The sequence below is a fragment of the Neophocaena asiaeorientalis genome, unplaced genomic scaffold (assembly GCF_003031525.2).
Source record: "Neophocaena asiaeorientalis asiaeorientalis breed wild unplaced genomic scaffold, Neophocaena_asiaeorientalis_V1.1 scaffold119, whole genome shotgun sequence".
NCBI classification, from domain to species: domain Eukaryota; kingdom Metazoa; phylum Chordata; class Mammalia; order Artiodactyla; family Phocoenidae; genus Neophocaena; species Neophocaena asiaeorientalis.
Window position 1 is genome coordinate 484,153 of NW_020175821.1, and position 18,713 is coordinate 502,865.

General features: G+C 37.2%; 1 protein-coding gene across 6 annotated transcripts in view; it reads right to left on the bottom strand.

Moving 5' to 3' along the window:
• WDR76 (WD repeat domain 76) overlaps positions 1-18,713 on the bottom strand; it is a 69,806-nt gene that overhangs the window by 5,929 nt on the left and 45,164 nt on the right. For 5 of the 6 annotated variants that reach the window (XM_024732371.1, XM_024732368.1, XM_024732370.1 and 2 more), the window contains 5 exons: positions 17,353-17,511; positions 11,907-12,124; positions 11,164-11,316; positions 9,490-9,543; positions 2,909-3,037 (listed from right to left, as the gene is read on the bottom strand). In XM_024732371.1, coding sequence (XP_024588139.1) covers positions 2,909-3,037; positions 9,490-9,543; positions 11,164-11,316; positions 11,907-12,124; positions 17,353-17,511 — 713 coding nt within the window. Of the gene's footprint in view, positions 1-1,493; positions 3,038-9,489; positions 9,544-11,163; positions 11,317-11,906; positions 12,125-17,352; positions 17,512-18,713 lie in introns of those variants that run through there. The other variant, XM_024732369.1, reaches the window with a different exon arrangement.

The following is an 18,713-nucleotide window of genomic DNA, read 5'->3' on the forward strand; positions in this document are numbered from 1 at the left end:
AAAAAAAAAAAAAAAAAAAAAAAAACAAAAAAAAAAAAAACATATCCTCTTGCACAGCTTCCATTTTAGGAAAACATACCTTAAGATGTTTTACTCCTCGCTCTGTGTAACTGTGCTAAATATTATCTTCCTCACAAAATTCCACCTTTTCATTTGAAAAGTCAAACATTTACAGCCACATGAACCAGAATTATGGGTCTATGCTGTCTTAAAACTAAAACTCATTACTGGCCATCAACTCTGTACTAACAAGGAAAAACAAAAGTACTAAATCAGAAGGGACAGCCTAACAAACGAGACGCCTACGTTTTTGGAATCTGAAGACAGAGTGCATATACTTCTTCCTCTCAAGTTTGATACAGAAGGCACATGTTTCTGCCCTCCTCCTCTTCTCATGTACTGTACACTGGCTGAAAGTATTTAAACCTTTGTATCCACAGCCCTAAAGCTCTCTGCTTTCCTGGAGAACTACCTTTGCAAAGTCTTCTCTGTGGAAAGGTTAACTCAAAGGACAGAATACTAAAATGGGTCTTAAGCAATTCAGATTCTATCAGTTCCTAATCATTTGTGGTCTCTCTTAGTCTGACCAACTCTCCATCCACCCCAAATGAGATCATCTCCTTCCTCCTTAACGTCACATTAAAAAAGGTCAGGCATCTCAAAGAAAATAACTACAGAAGAATTCAGAGCTTACATGCTTATGAGATGTTATAAAGGCCAGCTAACAAAAAAGGTTTATCCGGAAGGGAGAGAGCAATCATAATACACACATAATTACAGAAGCCACACAGCTTTAAGCGAGTCTCTGGGAGAAGTGCCTTTCACAACAGAATACAGTTTAAGGATGTCCTAAGGGAGGCAACTGTCCTTTACGTGCTTTCTAGATTTAAACAATTGCTCCTTTATAGAGCTTATCACCAAGAAACAAGTCCCCCACTCACCCTCCTTCTCTCCTTCCTGCACCGCCTCAAGAAGACAGAACTCTGTTAAGTAGAATGGGATATAAATAGCACAGCTGATGAAGCTACAATGGCAAAAGAAACCAGAAAGGTGAGAAACATCAAGAATTTGCTAACATTTAGTGCAGAAGCCAGGCAATTAGCACCAAGTATACCACCAAGTATTCAAAGCTTAAGTGATAGTACTAATTTGATTGAGAGTAGTTTTCAACATCTTAAAAGAACAACTCCCACAGAACTAGCTACTCTAGAACCTGTAAAATTAAGTGGCGTGGAAAAGGGAAAGGGAGCCTAAAGGTTTCATTTACTATTTCCAGGACAGTTTAAATATACCTCAACCTCACATAACCTTACTTTTTGCATTTCATAAATTAGTATTTCCACCTTGCTTATCAATTCCTGTATTCATATCACCAAGAAAATAGAGAAATCCTATTCCTTCTAAACTCCCACAATGTATTAATAAACTAAGCCTCAAAACTTATTTAGACTTTATTTAGAAGGAAATTATTTAAGAAAAAAATGTTCTTCAAGGAAATGAAACACGTCACTTTATTTCTGTGATATACAAATATGAAAAGTTAATATTTCCTCTTAGAAATCAAACATATTGCTGAAGCTATTTACAACAGGCTTTCAGTAGTAGTTTGGCAATGAAGAACAATGGAAAAAGTTGGATAGGTAAGGTCACACAGTAATATTAGTCACTGATTTAGCAATATCCAACAACAGACACATTCAAATTGCCATAGCTTCTGAAAAAAAAATTTCATGAAGAAATTCCAAAAATGGTATTTCATAACACTTCCCCAGGTTATTGAATCTCCTCTGGAGAGTTTAAAGACAGGGACAGATAAGGCTGTCTATGACTTTCTAAGTCAGGAGCTTTTACTTCTTTAACCATGACCCACAGTACCACAGTAATAAAGAAATACATTTTACATCAGAATATACGTATGCATGTATACCTACAAATATGTATGCATAGGGAACTAAGTTTCACAAAAGAATACTTACTCTAAGTTTGCTATTCTTTACTATTTCTCTCCTTTTCATTTTTGTAGACACTGTTCATGGCCACTTAACTGATTTCATGTGAACAGCTACAAACCACAGTCTGGGAAACACTGGTCTGAAGGTAATCTCATACTGGATTACAACAATCAGGTAGATCCAAACCCTGTGCCTACAAGCCCTGGGATTCCTTGGCTGTGTCTCGGGAGCCATGTAGAGGAGCGGGAGGGAAAGGGTCAACACACACAGACACAGGCCCTGCCCAAGTGAACCAAAGCTTCTCAGCAATTTCTTGGGATTTCATGTAAGATTTAATTTAGAGGCAAGGGGGAAAAAAGGTGCTCAGTTTAAAAACTCAAAAGTTTCAAAGTCACTGAGTTAGATGACCTTTCAGGACCCCTTCCAGTGTATGAGTCTAGAAATAAATATTTACTGCAAACTATAAAAAAAACCCCACAAATCAATATATCACTATAGAATCAAAACCACAAAAACAACCAAAATACTGATCACCCAAAGCTTTATAATTTATGTTAGAATTTCTCAACATTCTGCCTGATTAAAAGTGCTGAAGGCATCACAGTCTCCCCTTTTAATTCCCTTGCCATCCTATAGAAACAACCTCCAAGCCTTCTCTTACTAAAAGTACCTTCTGCTCACAGTTCTTATTAACAAAGCAATTTTATATTTGCTAAAAATAGAACATATTACCAAGTAAACAGACTAAGCCACGTGAATTACTGGGCTCCTTAGACACTGATTAATTTGAACAAATCAGTGTTGTCAAACCAAAAACTCCGCAACTTTCTTAATTCATAAAAACATGTATCCTCCCACTGGAGTTACCTCCAGCCAAAATATACCGAGTTGGGTGCATAGCGTTGATGGAACACACAGAGGAAAGGCATTCTCCACCAAGAAAAGAGTGCACCCACTTTCCTCTCTCATGGAAGATTTCCACTCGCCGTGGATGGGCCATACTGCCGACTATGATACAGTCTTCTTGTTTAGGGTCCCACACAGCTTGGAACCTGGTCAGCCATCTCCCAGTAATGGTGTTGTGCCTAGTGAAAAAAAACGATTTTTTTAAAGGACAGTAGTGTTAAATAACTCCAGGTAGCATGGGCAGAGGGTTAAGATGGCATTGCTCCTAAATGCTGATATTCTCTGCCAAGTTTCTTTTCATTAAGTTACTGCATCACCAACAACCTAATCTCATCCTTCATGCAAGACTGAAACTCAGGACAGAGATGATGTATTCTGCATTTTTGAATCTCCAGTGCTGGATATAGTGGTTTGTGCTCAGTGGATGGTCACTAAATGTCTATTGAAATGGCACCTTTTTGTTCACTATTTACTAGCTCAGTGGACTCCCCTCCTTTTTTCTAGCACATGCAAACAGAAGAAGACCTAGAACAAAGAAATATATAATCTAGGTTTTTGCTGTTTTAACAGGATCTGCTATTTCCCATATTTGTATTCCCCTAATAACCAAACCCTGAAATCATTTTATGTTCCATACAACCTTAAAGTTAAAAATACATCTGGAGCTCAAAGAAGAAATCACAAGGGAAATTAGAAGATATCTGCAGACAAATAAAAATGAAAACACAACCTACCAAAATCTATGGGATGCTGTGAAAGCAATAGTAAGAGGGAAATTTACAGCAGTAAACATTAGAAAAGAAGGAAGATCTAAAAATCAACAATCTAACTACCCCTCAAGGAACTAGAAAAAGAAGAACAAACAAAACCAAAAGACAGCAGAAGGAAGGAAATAATAAAGATTAGAGCAGAGATAAATGAATTAAAGAATAGAAAAACAACAGAAAAAAAATAAACTAGGAGTTAGTTTTTTGAAAAGATCAACAAAATTGACAAGCCCTTAGCTAGATTAAGAAAAAAAAGAGAGGAAATGCAAATCACTAAAATAAGAAATGAAAATGGGACATTATAACTGATGTCACAGAAATTAAAAAGATTATAATACTATAGACAATTATACACCAATGAACTGGACAATCCAGAAAAAATGAATGAATTCCCAGACAAATGACTTCCCTGGTGGTCCGGTGGTAAAGAATCTGCCTTGCAATGCAGGGGACACAGGTTCGATCCCTGGTGGGGGAACTAAGATCCCACATGCTGAGGGGCAACTAAGCCCACGCACAACTACAGAGCCCACACACTCTGGAGTCTGCACGCCACAACTAGAGAAAAGAAACCCCACATGCCGCAACTAGAGAGAAGCCTGCATGCCACAACTAGAGAGAAGCCCGCACACCTCAACGAAAGATCCCACATGCCTCAATGAAGATCCCACATGCTGCAACTAAGACCCAACACAGCCAAAAAATAATTATTCTTTTTAAATTCCCAGACACATACAATTTACCAAGACTGAACCATGAAGAAATAGAAAATCTAAATAGAACTATAACTAGTAAGGGGATTAAAATAATAACCAAAAACCTCCCAACAAAAAAATCCCAAGACACGGGCTTCCCTGGTGGCGCAGTGGTTGACAATCTGCCTGCCGATGCAGGAGACACAGGTTCTTAACCCAGTCCTGGAAGATCCCACATGCCATGGAGCGACTAGGCCCGTGAGCCATGGCCGCTGGGCCTGCACGTCTGGAGCCTGTGCTCCACAACAGGAGAGTCCACAACAGTGAAAGGCCCACGTACCGCAAAAAAAAATAAATAAATAAAAATCCAAGGACCAGATGGCTTCACTGGAGATTTCTACCTAACATTTAAAGAAGAATTAACACCAGTGCTCCTCAAACTCTTCCAAAAAATTGAAGAGGAAGGAACACTTCCCAATTCATTCTGTGAGGCCAACATTACCCTGATACCAAAGCCAGACAAGGAACCTACAAGAAAAAAAAAAAAGCCTACAGACTAATATTCCTAATGAATATTGATGCAAAAATTCACAACAAAATACCAGCAAACCAAATTCAACAGCACATTAAGAGGATTATACACCATGACCAAGTTGAATCTATACCTGGGATGCAAGGATGGTTCAACATATAAAACTCAGTTAATGTAATATACCACATTAACAGAATGAAGGAAAAAAATCATAAGATCCTCTCAACCAGTACAGAAAAATCATTTGACAAAATTCAATACCCTTTCATGATAAACACTCAACAAACTAGGAAGAGACAAAAACTATCTCAACATAATAAAGGCCATATATGAAAGGCCCACAGCTAACATAATACTCAATGATGAAAAACTGAAAGCTTTTCCTGTAAGATATGGTAAAAGGCAAGGATGCCTACTCTTGCCATGTCTATTCAACATAGTATTGTAAATTTGGTAGGACTAGAAAACTGGGTAGGACTAAAGACTCCACAAACACACAAAAAAACTATTTAAACAATTTCAGCAAATTTACAGGATACAAAAATCAACACACAAAAATCAGTTGCATTTCTACACACTAAGAATAACCAATCCAGAAAGGAAATTAAGAAAACAATCCCATTCACAATAGCATAAAAAAGAATAAAATATTTAGGAATAAATTTAACCAAAGATGTGAAAGATTTGTATACTGAAAACTACAAAACATTACTAAAACAAACCAAAGAAGACACAAATAAATGGAAAGACATTGTGGTTGTGGACTGGAAGACTTAATATTGTTAAAATGTCTATACTACCCAAAGTGATCTATAGAATTCAATCAATGCAATCCTTATGAAAATCCCAATGGCATGTTTTACAGAGATAGAAAAAAAATCCTAAAATTGATATGGAAACTCAAGGAACTACAAACAGTCAAAATAATCTTTAAAAGGAAGAACAGGACTTCCCTGGTGGCGCAGTGTTTAAGAATCCACCTGCCAACGCAGGGGACACGCGTTCAAGCCCTGGTCCAGGAAGATCCCACATGCCACAGAGCAACTAAGCCCATGTGCCACAACTACTGAGCCTGTGCTCTAGAGCCCACAAGCCACAACTACTGAGCCCGCATGCCGCAACTACTGAAGCCCATGCACATAGAGCCCATGCTTCGCAACAAAGAGAAGTCACTGCAATGAGAAGCCCGCACACCACAATGAAGAGTAGCCCCTGCTCGCCGCAACTAGAGAAAAGCCCACGCACAGCAACAGAGACCCAATGCAGCCAAAAATAATTTTAAAAAAAGAACCAAGTTGGGGGCCTCATATTTCCAGATTTCAAAACATACTACAAAGCAACAGTAATCATGACAGTGTGGTACCTGTATAAAGACAGATACTACAGACCAGTAAACAGAATAGATCCCATAAATGTACATGTACATGGTCAAGTGATATTCAACAAGGGTGCCAAGACCACAAAATGGGAAAAGGACAGTTTCTTCAACAAATGGTGCTGGGAGAACTGGATATCCACATTCAAAAGAATAAAGTTGGACAATAATCTTATATTATATACAAAAATTAACTCAAAGTGGATTAAAGACCTAAACATAAGACTTGAAACTATTAATGAAACAGAGAAGAAAACATAGGGGGAAAGTTTCAGGACACTGGATTTAGCAATGATTTCTTCAATATGACACCAAAAGCACAGGCAACAAAAGCAAAAACAGACAAATCTACATCAAACTTAAAAACTCTGTGCATCAAAGGAAACAATCAACAGAGTGAAAAGGCAACCCACAAAATGGTAGAAAATATTCACGAATCATATATTTGATAAGGGGTTAATATGCAGAATATGTAAGGAATTCCTATAACTCAACAACAACAAAAACTATGCAATTCAAAAACGGGCAAAAGACTTGAATAGACAGTTCTCCAACGAAGATACACAAATGGCCAACAAGCAAATGAAGAGATGTTTAACATCACTAATCATTAGAGAAATGCAATCAAAACCACAATGAGATATTACCTCCTTAGGATAATCACTAACAAAAGAACAGACAAGAAGTGTTGATGAATATAAAGAGAAATTAGAACCCTGGTGCACTACTGGAATGTAAAATGGTTTGGCTGCTATGGAAAAACAGTACAAAGATTCCTCAAAAAATTAAAAATAGAATTATCAGATGATCCATCAAAATCCCCCCTTCTGGGTATATATCCAAAAGAATTCAAAGCAGGATCTTAAAGAGATATCTTTACACCCATTTTGTTCACTGCATTATTCACAATAGCCAAGAGGTAGAAGCAATCAAAATGTCCATCAGCAGATGAATGGATAAAGAAAATGTGGCACATACAGACAGTGGAATATTATGCAGCCTTTAAAAGAGGAAGGGACTTCCCTGGTGGCGCAGTGGTTTAGAATCCGCCTGCCAATGCAGGGGACATGGGTTCAATCCCTGGTCCAGGAAGATCCCACATGCTGCGGAGCAACTAAGCGCATGTGCCACAACCACTGAGCCCGGGCTGTAGAGCCCTCAAGCCACAACTACTGAGCCCATGTAACACAACTACTGAAGCCCGTGCGCCTAGAACCCATGCTCTGCAACAAGAGAAGCCACTGCAATGAGAAGCCCGCGCACTGCAATGAAGAGTAGCCCCAACTCGCCTCAACTAGAGAAAGCCCGTGCGCAGCAACGAAGACCCAATGCAGCCAAAAATAAATTAATTTTTTTACATCTTTACTGGAGTATAATTGCTTTACAATGGTGTGTTAGTTTCTGCTTTATAACAAAGTGAATCAGTTAAACATATACATATGTTCCCATATCTCTTCCGTCTCCCTCCTTCCCACCCTCCCTATCCCAACCCTCTAGGTGGTCACAAAGCACCGAGCTGATCTCCCTGTGCTATGCGGCTGCTTCCCACTAGCTATCTATTTTACGTTTGGTAGTGTATATATGTCCATGCCACTCCCTCACTTTGTCACAGCTTACCCTTCCCCCTCCCCATATCCTCAAGTTCATTCTCTAGTAGGTCTGCGTATTTATTCCCATACCTAGAGTCTGTCCTACAGAGTAAAGTAAGTCAGAAAAAGAAAAACAAATACCGTATGCTAACACATATATATGGAATATAAGAAAAAAAAAGAAATGGTCATGAAGAACCTAGGGGCAAATATGGGAAAAAACAAATTAATTTAAAAAAATTAAATTAAACAGGAGGAGATCTTGTCACATGCTAGAATATGGATGAACATCGAGGAGATTATGTTAAGTGAAATGAACCAGTCACAAAATGACAAATACTGTATGATTTCACTCATATGAAGTATCTATAACAGTCAAAATCATAGAAATGGAAAGTAGAAAGATGGTTGCCAAGGTCTGGGAAAAGGGGGAAAGAGGAATTAATGTTTAATGGGCAGTTTCAGTTTTGCAAGATAAAAAAATTCTAGGGCCTCCCTGGTGGCACAGTGGTTGGGAGTCCGCCTGCCGATGCAGGGGACATGGGTTCGTGCCCCAGTCCGGGAGGATCCCGCATGCCGCGGAGCGGCTGGGCCCGTGAGCCATGGCCGCTGGGCCTGCGCGTCCGGAACCTGTGCTCCGCTTCGGGAGAGGCCACAGCAGTGAGAGGCCAGCGTACTGCAAAAAAAAAAAATTCTAGAAGTCTGCTGCACAACAACGTGAATACACCTAACACTATTGCTCTGTATACATATAAATAGTTAAGATGGTTAATTTATGTGTTTATAACCACAACTAAAAATAAAGTAAAAAAATTTTTTAAATATATTTGGGGCTCTTTACTGCTCTCCAAAGCAAAAAGCAAAGCACTGCCTTTTTATTCTCTATATTGTAACACCATTAGCAACCCTTTCTTACTGAAGAAGTATGAACAATGGAGAACCACATTTCCCTCTGCCACTCAACGACCCTATCTCTACTGACCTGTGAATCATCACACTAGATAATTTTAATATGCATTAGAAACCAATAAACTGGAATTAATAAAGTTTGAAAAAGGAAATGAAGAGGGAAATTCTGTGAAAAAGAAAACAAACATGCTTAAATATAGCCTCTATAGACTATAAAACTCATGAAGCAACAATCAACATACATTGCACACCCTGTCCCCAACTTCATAAATACTAATAAAGAGGTATGTCTAGGAAGAAGGCATTGCATAAAGTTTGATGTAAAATACATACATTAAAAGTAGCAGATGCAAAAAAAGGGTAACCAAACAAAGTAAGTGGGAAGGTGGAGAGGCCCTCCAAGCCCAGAACAAACAGGTGCAAATAAACAGAGCTTCAGCTAGCCTCCCCAGCAAGTAAGTCTCAATAGGATAACATGAGTAATTCAGGTTGGAATAAAGTCACTCACCTTAACCAAAAACAACCACCCAGAGGCAGAGAACAGCTACTGACTAAAAGAGATTGAACCTCTTTACAGAAACAGGAAACCTGGAAGCAAGAACCCTTCTGTATAGGATAGGAACTAGCAACCTGGAACACTGGAACAATGTAATACAAAATCAGACCTATTACATCTCCTTGACAATCAGATGTCCAATGTATGCACTCCAACAAAGACCTCATAGTAATCCAGGGTCTACTTTATTTGGCACATGGAAACCTACCTGATGGTGGTGAGAAGAGGAATCTTCGAGGATATACAGCTGCTGTCAAAGATTCTACAAAATAAAGAGCAAGAATAAAGGAGCACACTCTTTATTGTTTCTTAATAATTTTCTGAAATATTATCAGTATATTTAACAAGCTTTTCACTGGTTCATGATATGAAATATGATTGTTATCTTAAAATATATAGGATCAGGCTCTAACAAATCTCAGCTAATATATTTACAAAAGTTACAAAGAATATTATAAAATTCAGTGCTTATAGTTTAGTGTGGAAATCACTTACTTAGACATTATTACTCCAAACTTAAATGTACATTCTAAAGTGATAATCTAGACTCTATATTCAGATTCACAGTAATATAAGTCATACATAAGGGATGTAGTCTGAAAATGCAAAAATAACCTAAAAGTGTATGCATGTATCAAGGGAGACTCATCAGTTGAGGGCGTGATAGTGTCACTTCCAGATTCTGGCAAGACTAAGACTGTCCAGTGACCAAGGGGAGGAGTTCTTGTGGGGCAACTGGAGGTATCCAGAAGCCTCCACTAGGTACCCTGGCAGACAGAAACTAACCGAATCATCACCACCTCCCCCTTCTCCTTGTGCCTAGCTATTCCACTGAAATTTCTTGGCACTAGAGCTTATTAACTAATTAGATTACTAGAAAGCCAAATCACTAATGGCTAATGTAACAAGAGTAAACTCTGCAGTGCAAATGAACAGGAATGGGACAAATAAGTAGCCCTTAACACAAAGAAAACTACATGGGTGGAAAGGGGACACTGAGCTGCCACTGTCTGGTGACTAAATCTCTTAATGTATTACCTGGTAATACTTACACACTTTACTAGAAATTAACCGGGTACCTGTCACACACTATAAACCATGTTCTTCCCAATAGATGTGTCTAAACAGAAATTAGGTGCCTTTCTAGAGCCTGGCCCACAGCATACATTTAACAGATACTTGTTGAATGAATAATGAACGAATTCCAAAATCACTTAAGGTAAAACTCTCATAAACAGAGAATTGCTTGCAATGTTAAGCAAAATCAGAGATTTTAGAAGAGAACAAAATCATTTCCTTTGTGATTGCATTAACATTCTCCACATCTTTTTTAATTGGCATTATTTTCTATTTTTGTTCAATTGGTTTATATTACATTTTAAAATCCTTTTTTAGGAAGTAGCTATAGAAAGGTATCAAAGCTAAAACCATAAAATTTTATCCAGTAGTTTGTATAAAAGCCCAATTTTTGCTACCTTTTCTGCCTGCCCATGGCCTGGGGCTCTGCAACTTCGATTCAGCACTTCACTTGTGGGGTAGACCCCACTATCTCCAAAGTAAGAGCTTCTCCCTATGCTAAAATTATCTCCCTTCCAAGATATCACAAGCCTGATTTCATCTGATTTCAGTGCTAAAAGCAAAGACTGACATCACTCTCCAGGGTAGCTACAGACCTTCCCTGCCAATCTCAAGGAAATCTACAGATCCCAAAACTGCTGAAAAGCCATTAAGTACAGGTCATTGATCTTTGGAAACCTAGACATGACTATGAAACAATAACGCTAGTGATTTAATAAGGAGCAATAGTCAACAAAGCTACTGTTTAACACAATAACTACAGACTCTAGATTCCTTAACAAGTATTTCTGTCTTCCCAATTTACCTCAGCTTACAATCAGCACATGTGGTTACTACCCTGTTACCAGTAAGAGGTGAAAAATAGGCAGAAGCGATGCTCTTTGTGTGTTCAGTCAAAGAAATCAAAGGCTTGATTCTACTGCGATTCAGGAACCTTGCATCATAAATATGAATATCCCTGTAACAGGAGGAATAATTCTCAGTGTTGTCACAGTACACATAGTAAGACTCTACAATAGCACTGAACATAAATTAGACACTCAAATACTCACTACATTGAAGAACAGTTAAGACAGAACCCTCTAATCTTCTATATTAATTTAGAAAACACTGGTATAGAGTAAGAAATAAGAAAAATTTCAAAATTATAGCATATATATGTAACCAGGTGGGTACAGAGAGACAAGATTCTAGCTGGTTTTCTAATCTATCCAAGAAAAAAGTTAACACAGACCAAGAAGTTATAGGTCACATGGAACTTTTATATTTTTTACGTACGTTCTTCTCAAAAGACTAGAAGTAAACGCATGAGGCCAAGGAAAACAAAAATGTATATTTTTTCAACACTTGCGCTATTAAATCCAAAAGAATCTCTCATTTTAAAAATAATCACGTTAAAAAAAAAACAAAAATGCTCAATCAGTGTAGAAAGGAAAATTATTTGGTCTGTGGGTATTACAAAAAAAGTCAGAAGTCTTTGACCACCAAATTAAAACATTACTCCTAACATTAAAAGGCCTAAATCATAAAATTTCATGAAGGACATACCTTAATCCCGCAGTGATAAAATACTGTCTATGCACTGGGTGGACATGTACAGTTCTTATTTTGCTCAAAGAAGAATTGATAAGTTTCTCACAAGAAGTTCCAGGCGTCCGCCTATCCACTAGTGACATACTTCCATCCCAGTGACCTACTATTAAAGTGGAGGCGTCTTCTGCCAAGAAGTCAAAGGAGGAAAAGCTACTTCTTTCATCTCTATATACCTAAGGATATAAGTAACAATCAACTTATGTAACACTCTTCTTTTAAAGAAAGCCAATGCATAAATTCTTTGTTAAAAGGGTAACAAAACACTTAACCCAAATAACCTCATTTATCCTCCCATGATCCCCACAAGAAGCATAGGGCAAAATGGTAATCTCCTTAGATGGAAACTAAGGCACTGATCAGCTGTGAGACTGCAATCAAACAAGCCCATCCACCCATGTCAGGGCTACATCCCAAATCTCTTAAATCCAATAAACCTCAGATGCAGATCTACCCTGTGAAACTTACTAGGAAATGGACTGAATCTGAATCTTACCCAGTTGAAATACCTTAATATACCAAGTAACTTTGCCAACTAAGTCCAAGGTATATGGCTTGAATGCTCACCTACTCTTGGTGGAAGTGTAAATAGATACAAAATTTTTACAGCAATCAGGACACATCTATCAAAATATTTAATGCTTATACATACCCTTTGACCCAGTAATTTCACTAAGATATATATAAGGATGCTTGCTGCCAGACTGCTTATAACAGCAATAAAAAGCAACCTAAAACGTCCACCAAAAAAGATCTGGTTAAATCATGATGGTACATCTCTACTTTGAAATACCATGCAATGCTAAAAAAGAATGAGGTAGATTTGTGCTATTAACTGTTGAAGATATACTAGTAAATTAAAAAAGCAAGTTGCAAAAAACTATGTATATAGTGTGAACCCATTAGCACAAAGAAAAAAAGCTGTATCTATATGCTTGTAAGTATATGTGTACTTTCTGGAGGCATACACAAAAAATACAAAGGTTACTTCGGGAGAGTGGGAATGGGGAAAGGGCAAATTTAGTTTGCACACCCTATTTACTGTAAGTTTGTGGGGGTTTTTTGGTTGCACTGGGTCTTCGTTGCGGGCTTCTCTCTAGTTGGGCGTGCAGCTTTAGTTGCCCTGCGGCGTGTGGGATCTTAGTTGCCCGACCAGGGATCAAACCTGTGTCCCCTGCATTGGAAGGTGGATTCTTAATCACTGGACCACCAAAGAAGTCCCCTACTGTAAATATTTTATCATGAGCATGTATTATTGTTATAACTTTTTAATCACTTACAATCCACAATGTTATTACTTTGGGCTTAGGGCTCACACATATAAGGAGTAAAAAATAAATGTTGTAGAATGTGTCAGTACTCAAGTAAGAGAGAATTACCACAATTCTTTTCACTTAATCATGAATTGCTACTGACTTTTAGTTTTAATAACAAGTATTACTATAAACTGAGATTAACAAATTAATACACCAAAGGTATCCCAACCCCTATACCAAAAAAGCCCAATATACACAAATGAAACTTGACGTATTCAGTCATTATATTAAAATGGTTAAGTGCAGGGGATTTGGAGTCAGAGAGACTCAAGTGCAAATTCTAGTTCTGCCTTTTCTGTCCTTCAGCAAGCTAATAAACCACTTTACCTCAGTTTTTTCAACTGTTAAATGGGGAGAACATTACCTATTTCATAGGGTGTTATTAGGCTTAATAATATATACAAAGCACACTCAGGTTAGTACCTAACACAAGGTAATTGTTCAATCAGTAGTATCAGAAGCAAATTACTGATACATGCAATATCATGGATGAATCTTAAAAACATTATGCTAGGTAAATAAAGCCAGACACAAAAAGCTACACACCATTTGATTCCATTTACTTGACATTTTAGAACAGGCAAAATTATAGGGACAGTAATCACATCAGTGGTTGCCAGGGGCTTGAGGAAGGGGGAGAGGACTGACTACAAAGGGTCATGAGGTAATTTTTCCAGGTGATGGAAATTTTTTATGTCTTGATTGCAGTGGTGGTTAAACAGGTATATACAACTTGCCAAAACTTATAAAAGTGCACACCTAACAAAGGTACATTTTTCAATATGTACTGTATACCTCAATAAACCTGACTTTTAAAAAAATAAATAAGTGGATAACTCTTACAACTCTATACTGAAAACACAGATAACCCAATTAAAAAATAGGCAAAAGATCCAAATTTCTCTAAATAATTACAAATGGCCAATAAGCAGATGAACATGCTCAGCATCATTAATCATTAGGGAAACGCAAATCAAAACCACAATGAGATACCACTTCATACCCACAAGGTTGGCTATACTCACCAACAACAACAAGCGTTGGAAAAGATGTGGAGAAATGGGAACCCTCACATATTACTGATGAGTATGTACAACAGCGAAGCCAGTTTGGGAAACAGCTTGGCAGTTCATCAGAATGTTAAACATAGAGTTAGCATATGACCCAGCAATTATACTCCCAGGTATATACCCAAGAGAAATGAAAGCACACAAAACTTGTGTATGAATGTTCATAATGGCATTATTCGTAATAGTTAAAAATGGAAACAACCCAATTGTTCATCAACTAATGAATGGATGTGGTACAGCCTTTGTGTGGTACAGCCACACAAGGGAATACTATTCAGCCACTAAAGCCACTAAAGAATGAAGTACTGACACATTCTACAACATGCATGAACCTTGAAAACAATAAAATGTGGTACAGCCACACAAGGGAATACTATTCAGCCACTAAAGAATGAAGTACTGACACATTCTACAACATGCATGAACCTTGAAAACATTTCGATAAGTATAGAAGCCAGTCACAAAAGACTATAAACTGTATGATTCCTTTTACATGCAATGTCCAGAACAGGCAAATATGTAGAGACAGAAAGTAGATTAGTGGTTTTCTAGGACGAAAGGGGAAATCGGGAGTACTTGATAAGCAAGGGGTTTCTTTTGGAGGTGATAAGTATTCTAAAATTAGATTGTGGTAACAGTTTCACAACCCTATAAATACACTAAAAACCACTGGATTTTACACTTTCGAATGGTATGTGAATTATATATCTCAACAAAGTTGTATTAAAAAATAAGTACAGGGCTTCCCTGGTGGTGCAGTGGTTGAGAGTCTGCCTGCCGATGCAGGGGACACGGGTTCGTGCCCCAGTCTGGGAAGATCCCACATGCCACGGAGTGGCTGGGCCCGTGAGCCATGGCCGCTGAGCCTGCGCATCCGGAGCCTGTGCTCCGCAACGGGAGAGGCCACAACAGTGAGAGGCCCACGTACCGCAAAAAAATAAATAAATAAGTACAATCATTTATTATTAAGTGGCTGATAAAACATAGATGTACCTTCAAATTTCAAACTCCAACCTTCCTGTAAGAACATAAACAAATACAAAACAGAATGTGACTTGCATACATAACTATATGGTATGCATTAATAACCAAATTGCTACCATTAAACAGTTTAAAGAGGACTTTTCACAAAAATTATTTCATTTAATCCATGATTAACAGCCCATCCATTTCCAATAAGGATTTTAAATATCAATGTTGCTCTTAAAAACCTATTTTTTAAAAGGTAAAAATAGAAATTAAAAGAAAAAAAAGCAAAGACACTAGTAAAAAAAGAAACTGTTTCTTCTAATTGTCAGTAATTAGGAAATCAAGTCTGACCAGCAACACATTAACAGTCTTGAAAAGTCTTTTTTTCATATGGTTAAAAACAGACTTAAAAGAAATTAAACATCCTCATTTTTAAAAGAAAACTCAAAAACTATTAGCTCTCAAGAAGAGAGAAAAAGCCTTCCCAACTGTAAGAAAGATCATTTTAGGAGTTCAGTGAAGAACAAAAGCAGTTACGTATTATACTATAGCTATTAAAATAATTAGTTAAAAACTCTTTTATAAGTAATTATGAATCATCTATACATAGAATATTAAAATAATGACAAAGACAGAATGCGTTAACTTTGAGTACTGGCTTACATAAAAAAATTAAGGCATAAAATTAGATCATCAATTAGTATTTATGATGATAAGCCATAATCAGTGATGATACCCTGTTTTCTTCATTGTCTATCACATATAAAATGCTCTTATACGGAGGACCTCTAAAAACTTTAAAAGTCCCATTCGAAATAAGCTAAAGAATGAAAACCTACATCTAAACCATCCTAAATTTCACAAAGATTAAAATCCATATAAAAAAGAGTTTGATTTGTAGGAATTCTCTTAATGAGGAAATCTGATATGGTTAAGCAAATCTGAAAGCTCACTTGAAATATGTTTGTTGTAACATTAAGTAGTAGATATTTAAGTAGTAAACCAAAATGTAATCACTGGGATCCAATATTGTGAGGATTCCTCAGGCCTTTGGAAGCTTCTGGCCTACCCAACCAGAGATCAAACCAATTTGAAAACCTCCAAGGGGTAAGTAGTCTGGTTAACTTGGTAGGCTATCTCTGGGAGGATGGACAGTCACGAGTATGAGACCAACATCTTTCAACTATTCTTAAACTTCAACTTAATCTTACCTTGCAGGGGTTAGGCTAGCCCAGGAAAAGACCTTATCCTCAATAGGTGGTTATGAATAAACCTGGCCTAAGATGTTCTGATAAACCCGCTTAGGTGTCCATTTCTTGCCAGAGTACAATTATATGACATCAAATGGCAGTTTTTCATTCTAACTTCAACAGATAAAAACAGCTGAGCTAATCTCTCTACCATCAGCTATACATGGCATATAAGAGATGATAAATCTTAGCTAGAAGACAGAAAACCAAATTTTATAGTTTCTGTGTTATATTACTGGCCAAAAGTTTTGGACAATGTATTATAGAACTGTTATGTGATGAATTTCTCTAGTCTTTGTTGTCATATCTAAGACTCATCCCCACAAAATTCATATCTGCCAAGGCTAGAAATAATGAACAAAAGTATAATAATATACCAATATTTTTTCCTGAATAAAAGAGGACAAGTTTTAAGCCTTAAAACAGAATAAGTTATTTTATTTAAAAGCTTTCTGCAAAAATAAAAAATAAGAGCAAAAACTTACTATGTACCAGGCTCTGTTTTAAGTAAATGCTTTATCTACATTAACTCATTTAATCCTCATGACAATCCTATAAGGTAGATACTATTACCATTCCATTTCAAAACTAAGGAAATTGAAGCACAAAGAGGTTATGCAACTTACGAAGTTCACACAAATAGTAACAGATGGGATTTGAATTTAGGCAGTGTAGTTCTAAAGTCCCTATTCTACACCATCTCACCCAGTTTGATGGTATAATATAATCATTCATGTGGCATTTCATAAGGAATCCAGAATATCACCTGAGGTCCATATGCAAACATGTTAACATTTACCTCCTCAAAAACAGCTCTGGAAAAATCCCCACAGCGTAATGTGCCATCATAGCTCAGTGACAGCAGGTGAGCTGGATTGGCAGGCGAGAAGTAAAGACAGCTAACTGGTTGACTATGGGGTTGAAAAATATAAACTCCATCTTCTTTAGGTTGGTGAGTCTGGAATAGAGTTGGGGGGTGGGGAGAGAGACAAAAACTGGTGAAAAGCAGTAATATTTTCTACATCATTATGTCATTAAACTATTTGTTTGTATTATATTCAGTCTTAGTCTATAATTGTACCCACCTTCCCACTCAGAAAGTCAGAACTAGAAACTTTAGACTCTCACTAAGTTACTTTTTCCTAATTTTCAATCCAACAAAATTAAGTCACATTTATTTTAATAGTTTCCAGCTTTTTGCAACTAGCCAACTAGTTTTTCATAATACAGAGGGGAAAAAATTACTGCTTATAATGACTTCAGTTCATAAAATTCTCAGGAAATGTGAAATTTACTTTTATTTCACATGCAGGATAATTCCTGACTACCAAAACTTCTATCAATACCACTCCCACTTTGCTTGCTAAGTGTGCTTCTATACGAGTATGTCATTCTCAGCTCAATTTTCATAAGGTGTTTGGTCCTGGCACAAAATGATAGTTTTAAAAATATTTTAACCCCTAAATGCCCCATGAAAAATGCATGTGCTTGAGGGACCTCCCTGGTGGCGCAGTGGTTAAGAATCTACCTGCCAATGCAGGGCACATGGGTTTGAGCCCTGGTCTGAGAAGATTCCACATGCCGCAGAGCAACTAAGCTCATGCGCCACAACTACTGAGCCTGCACTCTAGAGCCTGCAAACCACAACTACTGAGCCTGCGAGGCACAACTAGTAAGCCCACATGCCACAACTACTAAAGTCCACGAGCCTAGAGCCCATACTACACAACAAGAGAAGCCACCGCAACAAGAAGCCCACGCACAGCAACGAAGACCCAACCAAATATAAATAAATAAATAACAGCCAAAAATAAATAAATAAATTTATTTTAAAAAATACATGTACTTGAATTTCAGTAGTGATATTACTACTTCTAAGGATTATTGTTTCCACAACTGGATTAACAGCTCCGAAATCATCATTTTTTGGATTTTGATGTTATATTCTTATGCCATATGTCATATTATGAACCAGAACAACTTTCATCTCTAAATCTAGCTTAGAGGGCTATGAAATACTCAAACACTTTTGTTTTCGTCTTTTTTATTTAAGTTTTTAAATAAAGAGAAAAAAAATTTAAAGAAAATAAAGAAACATGAAAAGAGAAGGAAGGAGAAAAATTACAATCACACAAACTCCTCCTCCTACCCAGAGTTAAC